Source organism: Neovison vison, chromosome 11, assembly GCF_020171115.1.
Source record: "Neovison vison isolate M4711 chromosome 11, ASM_NN_V1, whole genome shotgun sequence".
Lineage (NCBI taxonomy): Eukaryota > Metazoa > Chordata > Mammalia > Carnivora > Mustelidae > Neogale > Neogale vison.
In genome coordinates this window covers 105,730,851-105,752,546 of record NC_058101.1, presented here as the reverse complement: position 1 = coordinate 105,752,546, position 21,696 = coordinate 105,730,851, and the positions used below count along the sequence as shown (strand labels likewise).

Here is a 21,696-nt window from a genome sequence, read left to right as displayed (position 1 = left end):
CATAGATCAGAACAGAGAATCAAGAAATAAATTCATGTATGTATGGCCAATTAATTTATGACAAAGGAGACAAGAATATACAATGGGGAAAGGATAGTCTCTTCAGCAAATGGTGTTGGAAAAACTGGATAGTCATATTCAAGAGAATGAAATTGAATAACCATCTTCAACCATGCACAAAAGTTAATGCAAAATAAATTAAAGACTTGAATGTAAGATCCCAAATCACAAAACTCCTAAAAGAAAACATAGGTGGTAAGCTCCTTGACACTGGTCTTTACTTGATTTTTTTGGATTTGACACAAAAAGCAAAGGCAATAAAAAAGAACAAGTGGGACTACATTCAAACTAAAAAGGTTTTGGATTTGACACAAAAAGCAAAGGCTATAAAAAAGAACAAGTGGGACTACATTCAAACTAAAAAGGTTCTGTACAGCAAAGGAAACCATCAACAAAATAAAAAGGCAACATACTGAATGGGAGGAAATACTTGCAATCATATGCCTGCTAAGGGGTTAATACCCAAAATATATAAAGAATTTATTTGTCCAACCCAACAGTAAAAAACAACAAACAATTAAGAAATGAGCCAGGGATCTAAACAGACATTTTTTCCAAAGAAGACATACAAATAGCCACTTAGTACATGAAAATGTACTCAACTAATTATCAGGGAAATGCAAACCAAGACCACAATGATGTATCATCTGACACCTGTTAGGATGGCTATTACCAAAAAGATAAGAGGTAACAAATGTTAGCAAGGATGTGGAGAAAAGGGAACCCTTGTGCTTTGTTGATGGGAATGTAAGTTGGTATAGTCACTAAGGAAAACAATATGGAGGACACCTAAAAAATTAAATGTAGAACTACCATGTGATCAAGCAATTCAAGTCATGGATATTTATCTGAAAAAAATAAAAAACACTAACTCAAAGAGATATATGCACTCCCATACTCACTGTGGCATTATTTATAATAACCAAGATACTATAACAATCGAAATGTTCATTGATGATGAATGGAAAAAAAATGTAGCATACACACACACGCACACAATGGAGTATGACTCAGCCATAATAAAGAATGAAATCTTGGAGCACCTGGGTGGCTCAGTCAGTTGAGTATCCAACTTTTGATTTCAGGTCAGGTCATGATCTCAGGCCCAATGTATCAAGCCCTGCATGTGACTCTATGCTGGGTATGGAGTCTGCTTGGAATTCTCTCTCTCCCTCTCCCTCTGCCCCTCCCCACTTGTGATCACTCTTTCTCTCTTAAAAAAAGGTGGGGGGGATGAAATCTTGCCATTTGTGACAACACAGATGGACTTTGAGGGCATTATACTAAGTGAAATAAGTCAGAGAAAAGCAAATATTGTATGATCTCACCTATATGTGGAATCTAAAAACAAAAAAAACAAGCTCATGGAAAGAGAACAGACTGATGGTTGCCAGGGGTGTGAGGTGGGAGGTGAGTGAAACAGGTGAAGGTAGTCAAAAAAATGAAAAGAAAAAGTAAGAGTCTATATGTCTCTTAGGAAGGAAGGAAGGAAGGAAGGAAGGGGAGGGGAGGGGAGGGGAGGGGAGGGACGAATGGAGGAAGAAAGAAAGGAAGGAAAGGAAGGAAGGAAGGAAGGAAGGAAGGAAGGAAGGAAGGAAGGAAGGAAGGAAAGGGAAGGGGGAGAGAGGGAGGAAGGAAAATAGGAAGAAAGAAAAATAGAAAAGAAATATCCATAGAACAGTTGAGCCTGCTCTGTGCCTTTTTCTCCCTGCCTATGGAAACTGTCTGGTAATTCCAGAAATTACCAGATGTCTGATAATTCCAGACATCCACAATGGACGCACATGTACACACACAGACACACACACAAGAATAAGAGCAACTTCCACGTTCAAACATTATTTGCACTGACAATCCTGGAGTCTCTCAGCCTATATAACTTGTCTACTTACAGCCTAATCTACAAAGCATGTTTACTTACACAGAAATCTTCTAAGTTCTAGGTGAAATGCTATGTTCCTAGGAAACATAAATATCCATAGTTCCAGGAATTATAAACCCAAGTTTGATAATAACTTCAGAAGAAATGAAATATATGAGGCAGAAGATCATTTTTGCTCCCACAAAGGCACTGGGCCCAGAATGTTTTATGGGTGAATTTGTCTCAGTAAAACCAATAATCTGTATTTTATTTAAATTGTCCCTGGACTATAAAAACAACAACAAATGGCTCCTAACTCATTCTGTGCAGGCAGCATATGCACATACAAACATACCAACCCGGGTTTCTCTAGGCTAAATCTGTCTCACAAAAAGGTTTGTTTATTTATTTATTTATTTATTTCAGTGTTCCAAAATTCATTGTTTATGCACTACACCCACTTCTCCATGCAATACATGCCCTCCTTAATACCCACCACCAGGCTCATCCCATCCCCATTCCCCCCCTCCAAAACACTCAGTTTGAGAAACAAACTTTTTGAGAAAAAAAGTTTGTTTCTCAAACTGAGGGTTTTGTCTCTCATGGTTTGTCTCCCCCTCCAATTTCCCCCAACTCACTTCTCTCCATTTTCCCAGTGTCCTCCGTGTTATTCCTTATGTTTCACAAGTAAGTGAAACCAAATGATAATTGACTCTCTCTGCTTGACTTATTTCACTCAGCATAATCTCTTCCAGTCCCATCCATGTTAATACAAAAGTTGGGTATTCATCCTTTCTGATGGAGGCGTAATACTCCATTGTATATATGGACCATATCTTCTTTATCCATTCATCTGTTGAAGGGCATCTTGGTTCTTTCCACAGTTTGGTGACTGTGGCCATTGCCGCTATGAACACTGGGGTACAGTTGGCCCTTCTTTACACTACATCTGTATCTTTGGAGTAAATACCCAGTAGTGCAATTGCAGGGTCATAGGGAAGCTCTATTTTTAATTTCTTAAGAAATCTCCACACTGTTTTCCAAAGTGGCTATACTAACTTGCATTCCCACCAACCATGTAAGAGGGTTCTCCTTTCTCTACATTCTCTCCAACACTTGTTCACTGTCTTGTTAATTTTGGCCATTCTAACTGGTGTAAGGTGGTATCTCGATATGGTTTTGATTTGAATCTCCCTGATGGCTAATGATTATGAACACTTTTCCATGTGTCTGTTAGCCATTTGTATGTCTTTTTTAGAGAAATGTCTGTTCATGTCTTCTGCCCATTTTTTGATGTGATTATCTGTTTTGTTTGTGTTGAGTTTGAGGAGTTCTTTATAGATCCTGGATATCAGCCCTTTGTCTGTAGTGTCATTTGCGAATATCTTCTCCCATTCCATGGGTTACCTCTTTGTTTTCACAAAAAATTTTGTTTAGATAGCATTTTTTAAAATACTCAATATAAATGAGACCCAGCATTCATTTGCTATTACCATAGTCCCCCCTTCTCTCTTTATGAACCTCATCAACTCTACTTAATTTTTTAAAACAAATTTGGCTCCTCTAGGCATTTGAGCTTACAATTCCTACCACAGACTGAGTTTGCTTATGAACATAAATTTTTAAATTCTAACCAAAATATCAGCAAATCAAATCTAGCACAGAATAAAAGAACAAAGCATTATAGCTAAACAGAGTTTATACTAGAACTAGTCTGTCATCAGGAAAGTAATTCATAGAATTCATTATATTTATTGAGAACAAGGAAGGAAGGAAGGAAGAGGGAGGGAGGAAAGAGGGAAGGAAGGAAAAAGTAGCATATGGATAAGTCATCCAAAGTAGAAATTCTCAACATTTGGGGTTCCATAGATGGGCTCCAGAAAAGAGTACATGACAATCTGCAGATGTAAACACCATATTGGTGTATGTGTGGTGAGCTCCACAGATTAAGTTCATCCTCAAAGAAGCCCATAACCCATAAATCCATTGACATCCTGCAGCATTACAATGGACTGTTCTGTATAAAAATGGTATTATTGAAGGTTGCTCTAAAAAAGGGTACAGGGGCTCCTGGGTGGCTCAGTTGGTTAAGCAACTGCCTTCAGCTCAGGTCATGATCCTGGAGTCCCAGGATCGAGTCCTGCATAGGGCTCCCTGCTCCACAGGGAGTGTGCTTCTCCCTCTGACCTTCTCCCCTCTCATGAGCTCTCTTGTCTCTCAAATAAATAAATAAATAAATAAAAATCTTTTAAGGGGGGAGGAGTATAAAAACATACTACATCAATATTCCAACTGATCCATTTTCAAAACACGTTCTTAAATTCTATTACATGAGAAATCATTACTTACAGCCAAGACAATCTTTCGAATATTCTTCACGTACAGTACCACATAGTCCTTGATATAGGTATGCAGTTCTCTGGCAGGGATATTATACCAATTCATCATCAGTGCTGCTTCATTTTCATTATTTCCACCCCAAATGATGATGGAGGGATGATATTTCAGTCTCCTGATCTAAAATTTCAGAAAACATGAAATAATTTTGCAATAATCAACAAGAAAAAAAAAGCCTCAGAGCTGTAATGATTCATAAAATGATAGCCATTGCATTTTTGCACATAAATTCTTATGTACAGAAAACTCATTAGAAAATGGCTTGTAACATTACCTGCAGAAATACATGTTAAGAAATCTGATTCTTTTTACCTAGATTTTATAAACACCAGTAAGATAGGATTCCTCTTCTTTACTGTATAAAACCTGAAGAAAATATAATCCCTTTTATTAAAAAAAGAAAAATAAATCAACCTCATTGTTATCTGACTTGCCACAAAAAAAGGCTCTACGAAATACAAAAGGCAGGAGACACTACATTACAGAGAAGTTTCTCAAGAGCAAGATGGAGTTTTGTGTGAAGAAACAAACGAGGGAGGACAACCAGTTCTGCTGAAAGAGGGATTGAAAGGTTGTCATGGTCTCCACTGAGATCAGAAAACCACAAGGACAGCTAGAGAGGGTTTTACAAACCAAGAGAGTTCCCAGAGATACTCTGTAAGTTAAAGACAAATATGTGAAATATTCTAAAGGAAAAAGGATGAGGACATCAAGAGGATATCTCCAGGGCACCTGGGTGGCTCAGTGGGTTAAAGCCTCTGCCTTCGGCTTAGGTCACAATCTCAGGGTCCTGGGATCGAGTCCCGCATAGGGCTCTCCACTTGGCAGGGAACCTGCTTCCTCCTCTCTCTGCCTGCCTCTCTGCCTACTAGTGATCTCTGTCAAATAAATAAATAAATATCTTTAAAAAAAAAAAAAAAAAAGAGGGTATCTCCAGAAATAACTATCAGTGTCATGTCCTGAGAAATCAACTAAGGTTAAGTAAGTTACTGAATATATCTGAACATAGAAGAAGAAATTAGAGAATCTGTCTGAAAATCCTGCAGCCCTAAGAACTGAGCCTGTGTGACCTGGGCTCTCTGTGACCAGCCCTACACAAAGGTGGAAGGATCCAGTTCTTTGGATACACTGGGAGATGGACTCTGGCAGAAGAGGACAGTTAAATCTCTTGGAGAACACAGTGAGTCAATAATCAAGAAAAACTCCTCTGGAACCCATTTTAGCAAAATAACCATATTGGTATTTATAGCTTCTCTTCCATGAAATGCATAATTAGAGTGATCCCAGCTAATGATCACTATGATCACTCATCATAATTAGTGATCCCAGCTGATGTTCTCACTTTGGCCTCCATTCAATATGCCAAGTATCTCCTACATGACACAGAGATCCATTAAGGATGCATGCATTAAAGGGATTTATCTCATTCTTAAAAATTACAGTCTTGTGTTTTTCTAATCCAGCCTTATGAATACTATTTCCTTTATTTGTCTCTGTGCATGCCCAGGTACGTGATGGCTACTACCAAGTTTGACCGGCACAAGAACACAAATACTTGGCGCCTGGGTGGCTCAGTTGGTTGAGCAACTGCCTTCGGCTCAGGTCATGATCCCCGACTTCCAGGATCGAGTCCCGCATGGGGCTCCCAGCTCCATGCGGAGTCTGCTTCTCCCTCTGACCTTCTCCTCTCTCATGCTCTCTCTCACTCATTCTCCCTCAAATAAATAAATAAAATTTAAAAAAAAAAAAAGAAAAACACAAATACTCAAGAGGCAGAAAGCTCCAGTGACTCTGTGCTACACATACCCTTCAAACTGACCTAGAATTTTTGACAAGCTTTCCTTTAAAATTTTAACAAAGTCTTCATAAAAAGCTCTCCTGTTTAATAATACATAAAAGAATTGAAGGTACATAGACACCATAATTTATTTATATGAGAAAAAAATGTTTAAAAAACTGAAATGTCTGCAACCTACATAACTATAATCAATATTTTTTAAGCTCATCTATCCATTCATCCTCCTGATGAAAAACCTGGCCCAGTAGTGCGGATACAGAGAGGAACAGTCCCCAAGGCCGCAGGGAGATTACAAACTTGCAGGGGAAACAAAACATTGAACAAGTCATTCAAAGTGTGGTATAGGTCATATAGGGCAAATTTTGTGATCTAGACTTGCAAATATAGAAAGGATCCGCCCCTCCCCACCGAGAAATTCATGCTCAAGGTAGGAAGTGACAGAAGAAAATGAGAGAGGTGGTTGGGAAGAGGGTGCTTGATGGGGCCAGGGACGCCAGCAGAGACAGGAAATGCCCAGTGTCTTTATCTGGAGGATTCAGCAAGAGATGATTCATTTGTATTTTTTTAAACCTTTTTTAAAAAAATAAAACACAGGGGCGCCTGGTGGCTCAGTGGGTTAAAGCCTCTGCCTTCGGCTCAGGTCATGATCTCAGGGTCCTGAGACTGAGCCCCACATTGGTCTCCTGCTTGGCGGGGAGCTGCTTCCCCCACCCCTCCTCTCTCTGCCTATCTCTCTGCCTACTTGTGATCTCTGTCTGTCAAATAAATAAATAAAATCTTTTAAAAAATTTAAAAACACAGATATTTAAAAAAATTATGAAATAGTAAATTACCCTCATAACCACCACCCAGATCAAGAAAGATAACCCCAGAAGCCCTCATATACCCCTTTCTAATTATAGTCCTTTTCTGCTCCCAACAGTAACCACTATCTTGTATTACAGTAATCACTTCCTTCCATTTCTTTTGGTTTTCCATGCAAATGTACATCCCCAGACATTGTAACAACAAAATCACAGATTTTGTTGTTGGATGGATTGCTTGATGGATTTCAATCCACTGACATCCTTATTGGGTTTCAAATTGTCCCATTTTTGGTTCGTGAGACTCTCATCAAAGTTCTTTTAACATATCTTTGATAGTATCATTGGTATCTCTAACTCCAACTATTCCAGGGTCATCTATTACACTTCCTGCCCCAGACCTGGAATCGGCCATTTGTCTAAGAGCCCCTTCTCTTAATGGGAAGAATTATTTCAATAGAAGGATACACCATATTATTAGGTTGTCCTTGTCCTTTTTGATGGACACAGCTAGGTTGTAATCAGTTCCTTGCACTTACAGATCTATAAATAGAAGTGTGTACATATGGTACGCAAAAGAAATCAAGGAGTCAAGAATCGCTTTAAATTTTTGACCTGAGAAACACAAAGAGTTGTCTTTGCCATTTCTCAAGTTGGGGGAAACTGCAGGGAAAGCAGGTTGGGAGACGGTAATGCAAGTTTGGTTCAGATATGTTACACTGGAGATGACTATGAAACCTCCCAGAAGAGGCTCCAAGTAGGCAGCTGGATATAAGAACAAGGAATCCAGCAGACATGTCAGAACTGGGGATAAATCTGAAAGTCATCAGCATATAGGTGGTGTTAAAGCCATGAGACTGGGTGGAATCACCTAGGAAGTCAATTATCTGACTGATTTTCATGGGATTTAGTAAGGAGAACAAAAACACACACAAAAATAAAAAATGAGGAGAGATTTAACGAAAGGCAAATGAAACAAAAGCATTTTCCTTCTTCTTGGAATGGTAATGACATACCTGGTAAGCAACTTCTGCTCTCACCGAATTCAGGAAGTCCTGATTGGTTGGATAAAGGGCACAGGCGAACATAAAATCCTGCCATACCTATCAAACCAATAAAGAGCAGTAAAGAACTTTCATAGACTTTATTACACAGAAAGAAATTCTTCATTTTGAACTCTGGGGAATTATCTTTCAGGCAAATGAAAAAACAAATTAGCCTGCTGAGTGTATCCATTCGATTACTCCTACGATTCAGGCAGTGGGAGAGGCTCTCATATAGACCTCACGACTTTCCAGAACAGCATAAAACTGTGGGGGGAACCCAAGAGAAGAAAATGTTAAGTAGGGAGAAAAGAAAGAGAAGGAAAGGGAATTCAAAGAAGGAAACAGTGAGTGTGTTGAGGGGAACATGAAATTTGAAAAGAACCTTCCCCCCAGCTCCTCCTCGCTCGCAATACTTTAATTTTCACTGGAAATTTGCTGTTGAGAGATGGGCCAGGTTGTTTATAAAAGAACTAACTTTTGGGGCGCCTGGGTGGCTCAGTGGGTTAAGCCTCTGCCTTTGGCTCAGGTCATGATCTCAGGGTCCTGGGATCGAGCCCCACATCGGGCTTTCTGCTCAGCGGGGAGTCTGCTTCCCCCCTCTCTCTGCCTGCTTCTCTGTCTACTTGTGATCTCTCTCTGTCAAATAAATAAATAAAATATTTAAAAAAAAAAAAAAGAACTAACTTTTCATGGCCAAAAGGATTACTACATGGACATTTTTTAATGAAACCATATTAAGTTCTTTTTTCTTTCTTTCTTTACCTCTCTCTTTCTTGAGAGACAGACTGTGTGTGCAAGTGGGGGGCGGGAGGTGGCACAGAGGGAGAGAGAGAGAGAATCCCAAGCAGGCTCTGAATGACGCAGGGGCTCAATCTAATGACCCTGGTATCATGACCTAAGCCAAAGGCAGACGCTTAACCAATGGAGCCACCCAGGTACCGCACGTAAGTTCATTTCTAGAGAGGCTGTTATTATGCAGTGCTTAAGGGCCCAGGCCCCAAATCAGTCGACTGAGTCAGAATCTTAGTGCCACCACATACACTGTGTGGATTTGGGAAGGTTATTTCACCTCTCTTCCACTTGTCCATTTCCTTACTGATAAAATAGGGATAGAGAACAGCAGTAACTACTTCATAGGATGGGCACGAAGATAAAAGAAAATAATAGAAGCAGAGCACTGAGAACAATGCCCGATCCTCAGTATTATAGAACACTGTGACACTATCATGACCATCGGGACTGCCAATATTGTAATTACTATTCTTCTATGGAGTGCTTTATATTTTGAAACTACAATACCAGAACTAAAAGATTTTATTTTCTGTGCTTAACCCTCACCAATGCAAAACATGCCTGGAGTACTTGGTAGCAATATTATGCATAGCTTTTCTTCACTGAATTTTATTATTTTTCTTCCCTCTAGATCTTGTTAAATCTTCTTCAATTTAAAATTTTTAAATATGTTTATGCATACCCTTATATCAAAAAGAAAATTACAAATACAGAATGCCTACTACTTAGAAATAATTAAATAATTATGATATTTACCATCAACTATGGTTCTGGGTTTGCAAGACGCCATTTATTCCTTTGCAAAAAAAACCAGAATATCAGTGCTGGCTCTGAGAAAAGAAGGAACGAGCCATAGCACCCACTCAGAACACAGGTACTCAAAGTGAGGATATAGTAACATATCAATCAATAAAATGCTGTCGACTACCCACCATTATTCCTAGTTCATCACAGAGTCTATAGAATTCATCCTGCTCATAAATTCCTCCTCCCCAAACCCGGAGAGTATTCATGTTAGCATCCACAACAGACTGCAGAAGGAGCCGTAACCTATAGAAGAAATTGTAAAAATAAGTGTTAATATGAAAATCGGGGGATGTTTAAAAAAAGATTTTATTTATTTTTTTTTAAGATTTTATTTATTATTTATTTGACAGACAGAGACCGCAAGTAGGCAGAGAGGCAAGCAGAGAGAGAGGAAGGGAAGCAGACTCCCTGCTGAGCAGAAAGCCGGATGCCGGGCTCGATCCCAGGACCCCGGGACCATGACCCGAGCCGAAGGCAGAGGCTTTAACCCACTGAGCCACCCAGGCGCCCCTAAAAAAAGATTTTAAAAACACATGGTGGGGGCCGCCTGGGTGGCTCAACTGGTTAAGCGTCTGCCTTTGGCTCAGGTCACAATCCCGGGGTCCTGGGTTGGAGGCCCGCATCGGGTTCTTTGCTCAGCGGGGAGCCTGCTTCTCTGTCTCCCTCTGCCTACCACTCACCCTGCTTGTGTTCTCCCTCTGTCAAATAAAAAAATAAATAAAATCTTTACACCAAAAAACACACATGGTGTTGATAAATATGTTTCAAAACTCTTTTAGAAAAACATGTTCTAAAATTATGGTTTGGAAAGTGAGACAAAATTATATAAATATTAACTGCAACCACATACACAAACCTGGAAAAATTGTGGGTTATATCTTTTCTCTGCCCTCTAAATTCACACTGTTATCATATTGCTTTTCAAACTAAATTTTTTATTAGTTATTCTTACAGAAAAAAATGTTGTAAACCTTAGGAAGTATGAGCTGATTCTATACAACCATTTCAAATTGTAAGACAAAAACCAAAGTTTGCATAGTAGTACCCAGCTTACTCTTATTTCCTTTTTTCAATTCCTCCAGTCCAGTACAGAATTTCCTCAATTTACAGCAGGATTATATTCCAATTGGCCCATTGGAAATTGAAAATATTGTAAGTCAAAAATGCATTTAACACACCTAAACTACCGAACATCCCACCTTAGCCTCTTCTACCTTAGATGTGCTCAGAACACTTACATTAGCCTGCAGTTAGACAAAATCATCTACCACATAGTCTACTTTATAATAAAGTATTGATATCTCATGGAACGGACTGAATACTGTACTGAAAGTAAAGCACAGAATGGGTATATGGTACAGAATGGTTGTGACCGTATCAGTTGTTGACCCTCAGTCTGGCGTGGCTGACTGGGAGGCTGCAGCTTCTGCCACTGCCCAGCACCACAAAGGAATCCTGTACCATTGTTAGCCCAGGACAAGATCAAAATTCAAAATATAATTTCTACAGAATATGTATCATTTTTACACCACGATAAAGTTAAAAAATCATGTCGAACCATCGTGGGTACCAGCTATTCCTCTTTCTCTAGTAAATTAAATTTCCATTCTGACTCTTCCAATTCCTGTTCACATTACCCACAGGAAAATGTATAGCCACTCTAAGAACATCTACTTTGCATCTCCAGAACAGAGCCCAGAGAGGAACCAAGAAGCCCCCAACCACTGGCCGGCCAAAAACCCAGAGTATTGGGCTTCAACAGGTATACTAGTTGGCCCAGCTGTAGTAAACAGTCACTGTCCAAACTAGCCAAATGGGAGGAGCCAGGAGATGAAAAGGAAAAGCAGCAGCAAATTATATGTCTATGTTGGGAGAATAATTTCATTTTCATGTGAAATTCAAGACAATATGTTTAAAGTAAAAGCAAATTACTACAACATTTGGCAAATTCTAAACACCAAATAATATGGTACAATGCATATTTATACATATGTAAATAAGTTAACTGTGTTTATTTCTCTTCCCAAAGTTTGTTTTTACTATCACAAAGACAGTTGATAATCGCAAACAGGAAAGATTATTCTCTTGTGAAGTGTTATTCTCATAGCTTCAGATAAACACTTTAAATTTTCTTCTAGATTTAAAACTGTAAAGCTTTTTTGGTTCCTTTTACTAAGGTAAAAGTAAAGCAATATACAAATAGCTTAGAATGAATAAGGAAATATGGGCTTCCATTTTTAAAAAAAGAATGCCCAGAAATAATTAAGGTATTTTTTGAAAAATTAAAAAAAAAAACAAATTTAATCATTTTTTTTCAGGGACTAACTATCCAAAATGTGCATTAGTCATTTTCTTGTTCCTCCGGAGGAAATATATAATAGTTTTCTAAAAACTGGATGGTTTCAGCAGTCTCAAGTCACTTAGCTGTTAAGACTATCTATAGCTTGTGAAAATGGAATGTATGATTTAAAAATCCTTTCCATTCTAAAGTTTCCATCATCCTAGAATTCTGTCTTACCTCTCAGTTCCTTCCACTGCAACCAAAGAAAACAAAAAGGAGTAATTCTTTAGCTTTGGGGGCTTTTAATAAAAAGAAAAACAAGAAATTAAAAAATCATAACTTACAAGTCAGAGGTTACTCGATCCTGGAATGAATCTGCTGGGATCCAGTTCGAGCCTTTCAGAAATATGGGCAATCCATTAATTTTGAAATAGAAACTCAGACCTTGAGATCCTTCAATGGGCTCTTCTATAAGTTCCACTGTCCTAAAATAAACCTTTTATGAACAAAATTAAACAATGAATATCAAATTTAAAACATAAACAAGAGATTTTTTTTTTAATTTTATTTATTTGACAGAGTTCACAAGTAGGAAGAGAGGTAGGCGGGGGCTGGGGGTGGGAGGGAAGCAGGCTCCCCTCTGAGCAGAGCGTGATGTGGGGCTCAATCCCAGAACCCTGAGACCACGACCTGAGCCGAAGGCAGAGGCCTAACCCACTAAGCCACCCAGGCGCCTGCAAGAGACTTTATTTTTAAAAAGGAAAGCAAATTTCTGAACAATTTACATGAACATATTTAATGTTAATTTCCTACTTGCTATGAAGCACTTAATGTAGAAGTACATATTTCAGAAAAATATATATATAATTATTGCCAGATTCTATCTTTTAATAGATATAAAATATAGAAACTATTAAAGAAGAAATATATTCTAGTCTTCCTTATGAAACAGGCATTTGTAATTCCATCAAAAGAAATATATTTGAATGCTCAGCATTCTTCTATTTTGAAGGGTGCCTGGGTGGCTCAGTCAGTTAAGCATCTGACTCTCAATTTCAGTTCAGGTCATGATCTCAGGGTTGTGAAATCGAGCCCCAGGTTAGGCTCAGCATGGAGACTGCTTGGGATTCTCTAACCTCCTCTGCCCCCCACTCAAATAAATAAATAATCTCTTTTATAAAAAAAGAAAGATAACATTTCAAAGTTAGAACAAAAACTTCTACTATTTCAGAAAAGCAGGGGAGAAATCCCACCAGTTAAACTACGCATCCTGAATAGAAAAACACACTCTAATTTCAGTGTTAACATGTGCCAAAATGTGCATCTTAGAATCAAAGACATATAGCACAGAGTATTTCACAATTTAACAACTTACCAATCTTAATAGCACATTAGTGTAAAATCATTTCGTTTAATGGGCAATTTAATCCCAACTAATCATCACATTAAACTCAATGTTTGCGAGAGCTCTAGAGATGTAAGTGGTGTTCCAAGTGGAAGATAGAATAGGAGCACACACTCCAATATTATAACCACTGTGTGAGAAGAAGCTGAGACCTTTGTCCCTGGGACACTCTAGCCAGGTTAAGCGGAAGCAGTTAAGCATGAGCAGCAAGACTCCAGACAGAGAAGACTGAGGTTTTCATCCAAATCTTCATTCCTTTCAGTCATAAACTGGATCAAGGAATGAGGAATGTGGTTGTACACCAATAAAGCCTATCCTTGAACCAAGATTATGCTTTTCTTCTCTAATTAAAATAAATAAATGAATTAATCAACTTATTCTAGGAAATAAAAGTGCTCACCATTCTTCTACTTTCTTACCCTCGCCCTTATTACTCTGACATGACAAAAAGATATGAATTAACTTTATGAGAAGACACAGAATAAGGCTTGGTTGAGGAGGATCTTGACATGGAACTACCATACCTGCTTTAGGGTTGCAAATGTAAAAAATGTGAGGCGATTTTCACAGATAACTTTGAAAACACTTTGAGGGGTAGATTCAAATATCTAGAACAGCAGTTCTTTAAGTATGGCTGGGGACTACATGGGATCCCCTGGAATCCTGTAGGAGATCCTTGTGTTCAAAACTATTTCCGTAGTAAAGCTAAAATATTATTTGCCTTTTTCACTCTCTCACTCTTCTGAATGTATGGCCTTTCCAGAAATTACATGATGTGTGATGACATCACTTTTTTGGCTAAGGGAATGCATGCTTGCATATTCTGGTGTGTTCTACTTCTACGGTAGAGGTTTAGTGTTTAAAGAGGTGAGTTTTCAGAGATTAACTCAGTTTGTTCTCAGCTTCTACTGTGTTCTTAGTAGTGGTGTCTGGTTATTCCTGCTATAATCTCTGTAACCTCACTGTCATTCAATAAATGCTCCTTTTGAATCTCAAAGTTTCCCTTGCAACCTACACAGAAACACAAAAGAATTAGGTACCATTTGTTAACTTGTTTCACAGTGGTATTTTTAAGTTTTCAAATGAAAATGAATGTTAATTTTAATTGACATTCACTTTACAGTTCAGTATTTTTTATTCTAAAGAAGTATTTCAAATATGCTTTTTCAAAGTTGAGTTGCAACTAGAACACTAACATTCTTAACCTACAACTATATTGTCTCCATTTAAAAATTGCTGGAAAAAAAAAAAATAAATAAAAAAAATAAAAATTGCTGGAAAAAAAATGAAATTGATATATCAGAAGTTTTCTTTCTCTCTCTCTTTTTTTTTTTTTTTAAAGTAGGCTCCACAACCAATGTGGAGCCCAATGCAGGGCCTGAATTCACAACCTTGAGATCAAGACCTGCAATGGCATCAAGAGTTGAATGCTTCATCAAGCGAGGCACACAGGTGCCCAACATTATTAGAGTTTGCTGATTCATGGAAGGCAAGAACCTACTCCAAAGAAACTGGGTAAAATTACAAATAAGTAATGAAATTGTGATGAAATCCATATTTCCCTCAACTTTATAACTGTTAATAATTTATCTTACTGTGCCTTATGCAATGTAACATTTGAAAAACAATACTTATGGTGCCAGTTAAATTGCAGTATCATTTTGAGACCCATCATTTTTCATATAAAGAAAAAAGAATGGAAGATTTTAGACAAGATAAGCTCTTTAAAAGGCAAACATTGTTTATTATGCTCTAATATATTATTTTATATTATATTATAATGCTTTCAAACCAGAAATGAAAAAGTCACTGGAGCATGTTACAGGACTCATTATGTTACATAGCTGGAAAAGCATGCACACACACACACACACACACACACACATATTTTATGTTCAGTTAGTCAACATATAGTATATCATTAGTTTCTGATGTAGTGTTCAACAATTCATTATGAGAAGCACACATATTAGCTGACCGAGTTTTACAGTTGACATTGCTTAATGCCTACTAGATAAAAAGTCAAAAAATGAAATCACAGCATTGTCACTTGGCAATGATACAGTAAGTCATCCAATTAAAGATTTAACTGCAACAGGATACTGAGCTGATCTCTCATCTGAAGTATCACTGTTTGCCTGAGAAATGGATGACTCTCCAGAATGATGGACTCACTGTTTGCTTTTATTTGTCTGTTAATAAGCAGAATGAATCATCAAAGATTTCTTTTATGTAAATCTTTGGCAACAGAATACAAGAGATGCTGAAATATTCAAAGTACTGAATAGTTTCTTTGAATCTCAAGGTTGGCAACAAGTGTGTTAACAACATTTGCCCTGATGTTACAAAGGCAGTGGTGGGTAACAATTCCTGGCACCTCCACAAAAATCAAGGCAGTAGATCCCAACTGTGCTAACTGTCACTGTATCCTTCACCTTCAAGCATCAGCAGGAAAAAAAAAAAGTCAGTTTCACTTAAGAATGTCCTTGGTAAAGCAGTAAAAATCTCTCTGCTCAGCGGGGAGCCTGCTTCCCTCTCTCTCTCTCTGCCTGCCTCTCTGCCTACTTGTGATTTCTCTCTGTCAAATAAATAAATAAAATCTTTAAAAAAAAAATTACTAATTCTATTAAACCCTAACCTTGAGCAGACATCGTTATAACAGTCTGTGTGATGAAAAAATGATAGAATGGGAAATACAGATGAAGTCCCACAAAATAGATTTCTTGAGGAAAAGCATCTGGGCCACTGCTTGAGTTAACTGAATTAGTCATCTGGTTCGTGAAACTTCATATTCACTGGAAAGAACTGCCAGACAAACTATGGTTATTCAGACTTGGCTATCTGGCAGACATTTCTTAAAAATGAATGAATGAAGTGAGCCTTGTCACTTCAAGGAAGATAAGTAAAGTATTGTGGACAAGGATAAAACTCAAACTTACAGGTAAAAATTAGGATTTAGGAAAACTTGTATCTACTCCCATGAGCTCGAGCGCTTCCCAATACTTAAAGACTTTTGAGTAACATCAGTGTGATCTTAACAAATGTGTATGTGATATTATATAATGGAATGTTTCAGTATTTGGAAACACCTGGATATCTTAAGACACCAATATTTTTCCAATAACCAATGCACTACGTTATGATATCATTAAGAATAAGTAAGGCAGGGACGCCTGGGTGGCTCAGTTAGTTGGACGACTGCCTTCAGCTCAGGTCATGATCCCGGAGTCCCGGGATCGAGTCCCGCATCGGGCTCCCAGCTCCACAGGGAGTCTGCTTCTCTCTCTGACCTTCTCCTCACTCATGTTCTCTCTCACTGTCTCTCTCTCTCAAATAAATAAATAAAATCTTAAAAAAAAAAAAAAGAATGAGTAAGGCATGGTAATAAAAGGTATAGCACAGAGGATACAGTCAGGTAGTGTTGTAGTAACATTGTAGGGTGACAGGTAGGAGCTGAACTTGTAAGCATAGCATAAGTTACACAGTTGTCAAATTACTATGCTGTATACCTGGAACTAATGTAATGCTGTCAACTATGTCTCTGTGAAAAAAATAGTAATTTTAAAAATCCATTAAAGGTGTAAGATGCACCAACAGATTTTAATGTAACAGAGTACAAATTTCTTTAAAATGGCTTCAGATTCCACTTTGCAACTAACCTTTAAGAAAACACCACTGCTTAAGTTCTCCTGCAGTACCAAAGAACAGCCTTGATCATTTGAAAAGGCTACTAAAGGACTCCTCTCTTTTCCATCTACATACCTATATAAGATCATTTTTTCTTCGCATGTTTCAATGAAAACAACATGTTGCAAATTAAATGCAGAAGCAGATGAACATCCAGCCATCCTCCATTAAGCAACACATTAAAGAGACTTGTAAACATGTGAAATAATGTCATTATTCTCACTACATTTTCTGTTTTGTAAATATATTTATTCTTCATAAAATAACTCACACATTAACGTGTCATGGATTTGGTACTGTGATTTGAAATGAGTAAATATTTAATCCTCAGTTTTAAAATTTGCCACATAAACAAAGGTACATTGGGGTTCTCAATAATTTTTATGAATGTAAAGTGATTGTGAGTCCAAAAAAAATTGAGAATCACTAATCTAGAAAATAGAACTCACTTACTTCTTTATACCAATTAATGTTACAAGTAGTATTAATGATAAAACTCATCTGCCCCAATTTTCTCTTTTCTGTTTAAATTTTCTCATGAAAAGCAGCTATCCCTATCTTCCACTCCTGCAGTAACAATTTTATGGCCCAGGTCAAAGTAAACCCTAAAGCACCTGACAGTCCTCAGAGGTGAAGCAGGAATTACCAGGCACCTTTCCCTTTGGACATTCCCCGACAGGTTAAAGGCTGGATCTATGACAGTAACTCCCCATGTCCTCTGGGAGTCCTGATAGGTTAATATAAAAGCCTTCTTCTACAACAGGTATTTTCCTTCCAAGGAAATAATGGGCTTTGAAAGAGGTTTTTTGAAAAGTTCCCTGAGTAAAATATATTTACATTGAGAGGGAATTACAAGATCAAAACTATATTAAAGAGCTCAACAGAATATTGTCTAAAAGTAGAAAAAAAATACCTAAGAACCTAAATGTGTAAGACAAGCAGTTTGCATTTGAAACTTTTTAATTTGCAAACTTGTCTATCTACAGTTGAAGACTCCATTGGCAACTCACTAGGTAAGTTTTTAAATTAGCTTTATGATTACATTTTTGAAATAGAAGGACTAACTCAACGTACAGAACAACCGAACACATTTTTTAGACTAAGAGTTAGGAATATCTTAACTAAAGGGCTTAAGAGGTGTGTGACTGATAACACTGTGCTTCTCAAATTTCTTTCTCTGGCAGACCAGATGATGATGTAATGAATCACAGAGTCATAAACTGCATATCACTTCTCAGCTGTTTGCAATCAAATACTAAAAAGGCTGCCACAGTTGGGGCGCCAGGGTGGCTCAGTGGGTTGAACGTCTGACTCTTGGTTTCGGCTCAGGTCATGATCTCAGGGTGGTGAGATCGAGCCCTGGGTCAGTCAGGGCTCCCTGCACAGTGGGGAGTCTGCTTCTCCCCTCTCCCTCTGCCCTGCTCATGCTCTCTCTCCTTCTCTCAAATAAATAAATAAATCTTTAAAAAAAAAAATGCTGTCATAGTATCACTAGATACTAGTAATTTTCTTCTTAAAAAAAAATCTTATTTCCAAATATTGACGAATGTTACCTGAACTACTTTTTTACTACTTTTTTTACTTCTCAAATAATTTTCATGAATTTCCAAAAACACAAGTCATTTCATTTACGTTACATTACAGTATTTTTAGAGACAAGCAAACACATTTCTGTCTGCTCTAAATGCTTTAACAGGCAGAAGCACTGAGAAAACATGTGCTGGGTTTCCACAAAGAGCTGTCCTCACACAGGCCTGTGCAGGACCACACAAGCCCTAGCAACATGCAGCAAGCAACATGCAACAAGACATCTTCAAGTTTACACCAGCACAGTTGCCTGGTATCTTTGTGACCAGAGGTGCATTCCCTTATCTAACAGAATTGACAGAATATCACTGTTTAACAAACCCCCTCTTCTCTATGACAAAATTATTTTCAGTAATAATAATGAAATGAAATGAATAATGATAATATCCAGAAAAGAAATGCAGATACTTTCCTTTATTTAACTTCATATGAACAGTCATAGCATTTTTAAGTAAAATAAAAGAGTAGAAAAAAGGAGAAGTGGACCCCTAGTTGGCTCAGTCAGTTAAGCACCTGCCATAGGCTCAGGTCATGATCCCAGGGTTTTGGGATCAAGGCCCCGCATCGGGATCCCCGCTCAGCAAGAAGCCTGCTTCTTTCTCCCCCTCTGCCTGCCACTCTCCCTGCTCGTGCTCTCTCTGTCCAATAAATAAAATCTTAAAAAAAAAAAAAAAGGAAAAAGGAAAAGTAACAGATTCATGTACTCAATTATATTAGTGTTTTTGAAAAAAGTAAATGACATTTCCATATATCAGTTCATTATAGAAATGAATAGTATTTGTTATGTTGAGACTTAACTTCTAACAATGTCAAGAACTTTGTCAAAACTGATCTTCTTTGTGTGTATATGCTTTATAAAGAACAAAGCCAGATTTGTTAATCTATCCTTACACAGTTGACAGAGGAACACTTTTTATTAATTTTAATTTATTAAATTTCATTTTTTTCAAATGAAGTCCAAAATATGCAAATATTTTGGGGGAAGTATTAGACAGAAAGTTAAGTCTGACAGAGATTCACAGAAAATCCCACTTCTCATTAAATTCCAAAAAATGCAGTAGTACCCAAGCCTTTGTTTCTTTGAGAACCACCTCAAGTATTTACAAATGCCTCTGGGGTGAATGCCTTCTGAAAGTAGTAATATCAAAGAAAATGCCTACATGATCATGAACACAGACATTACTTGATCCACTGCTTTAGAACAAGTATCTAGTTCTTGGTGAAAATGACTGGGGTATTCAACACAGCTGTTTCGATTTCTCTGGGCACTGTAAGAGCTCATCTTTTGTTGCTCCCCCTGACATTCTTCTTCAGAATTTGATTCTTTTTTTCTATGTAAATGTTCATTTCCTTACATTTTGTTGTTGCACAGTAAATAGCCTTCACCAAAATTTCTGTGTGCTTATCTTCAAAGAAAAGTTTGAAAGCTTGGTATTTCGCTGTACATTGTTCAAGGCAGATTCTGGCTATTTGTGAATAATTTTTGTATCTGATTAACCTCAACTAAAATTCTAAACAGGAAAAAAGAAAGATAATTCAAAAGAGGAAAACTGTAGTAGCAGAGGACAAAATCTGAGCTGATTCTCATGCATCCACATGTCTTTGGATCACAGAGTACTTCAAAGTGGAGATTAACTTTTCAAAATTTACTGTATCCTTGCCTCCTAATGAGCATTCCATCTTGTCTAGGAAAGACTTTCTGTAGCTTTTTCCAACAATGAGATTTAAAAGAATGAATAAAATTTTTCCAAAGTTCACAAAACATCACACATGAAGAAATGTTTCCCAAAAAGAAAACTCCACAAGGTTCAGAGAATGATTTCCAGAAGACAGAAATCAAATATGAGATTAATCTCTTTGATTCCTGTATGAACTCCACCGCAGATATTGCCCACATATGCAGCACCCTCCTGTCACTGACCACAACAGCGGTTTATGAAACAAGCATCCAGTTGTTTCAAGGTACCCTCTGTGAGGTCAGCTGCAGCCTTTCCAGAAATATAAGAATGACTTTTTTATATCAATTCTTATCACCTTTTATAGAGACAAATCTTTTATACAAAGTTAGATTTGATCTCTATGAAGCATTTGAAGTGTTATCAAAAAGAATTCCAAGTAGGGGCACCTGGGTGGCTCAGTGGGTTAAGCCTCTGCCTTCAGCTCAGGTCATGATCTCCAGGTCCTGGGATCGAGTCCCACATCGGGCTCTCTGCTCAGCAGGGAGCCTGCTTCCCCCCCCTCTCTCTGCCTGCCTCTCTGCATACTTGTGATCTCTCTCTGTCAAATAAATAAATAAAATCTTAAAAAAAAAAAAAGAATTCCAAGGCATTTTGGGTCTTTTAATATCTGCCACTACCTAAACATACAGTGATAGTTTTAAAACAATTAACAACTCCCACAGTTGTGGGAATGGCCAACTAATCTTCAAGAAAGCAGGAAAGAATATCCAATGAAAAAACGAGTCTCTTCTGGGCGCCTGGGTGGCTCAGTGGGTTAAGCCGCTGCCTTCGGCTCAGGTCATGATCTCAGGGTCCTGGGATCGAGGCCCGCATCGGGCTCTCTGCTCAGCAGGGAGCCTGCTTCCTCTTCTCTCTCTCTGCCTGCCTCTCTGCCTACTTGTAATCTCTCTCTGTCAAACAAATAAATAAAATCTTTTAAAAAAAAAAAAAAACGAATCTCTTCAACATATGGTGTTGGTAAAATTGGACTGCCACATGCAGAAGAATGAAACTGGACCATTTCCTTACAGCACACACAATAATAGACTCAAAATGGATGAAAAACCTCAATGTGAGACAGGAATCCATCAAAATCCTAGAGAAGAATACAGGCAGCAACCTCTTTGACCTCAGCCACAGCAACTTCTTATTAGACATGTTGCCAGGGGCAAGGGAAACAAAAGCAAAAATGAACTACTGGGACTTCATCAAGATGAAAAGCTTCTGCACAATCAATAAAACTAAAAGGCAACTGATGGAAGGGGATAAGATATCTGCAAATGATACATCTGATAAAGGGTTAATATCCAAAATCTATAAAGAACATTCGAGACTGAACACCCAAAAAACAAATAATCCAGTTAAGAAATGGGCAGAAGACATGAATACACATTTTTCCAAAGAAGACATTCAGATGGCCAACAGACACATGAGAAGATGCTCAACATCACTCA

The 21,696-nt window shown here is 37.8% G+C and overlaps 1 protein-coding gene across 4 annotated transcripts in view; it reads right to left on the bottom strand.

Annotated features, from left to right (window-relative positions):
- MANBA (mannosidase beta) overlaps positions 1–21,696 on the bottom strand; it is a 124,240-nt gene that overhangs the window by 39,373 nt on the left and 63,171 nt on the right. For all 4 annotated transcript variants that reach the window (XM_044224390.1, XM_044224392.1, XM_044224389.1 and 1 more), the window contains 4 exons: positions 12,190–12,341; positions 9,690–9,807; positions 7,936–8,022; positions 4,271–4,438 (listed from right to left, as the gene is read on the bottom strand). In XM_044224390.1, coding sequence (XP_044080325.1) covers positions 4,271–4,438; positions 7,936–8,022; positions 9,690–9,807; positions 12,190–12,341 — 525 coding nt within the window. The remainder of the gene's footprint in view (positions 1–4,270; positions 4,439–7,935; positions 8,023–9,689; positions 9,808–12,189; positions 12,342–21,696) is intronic.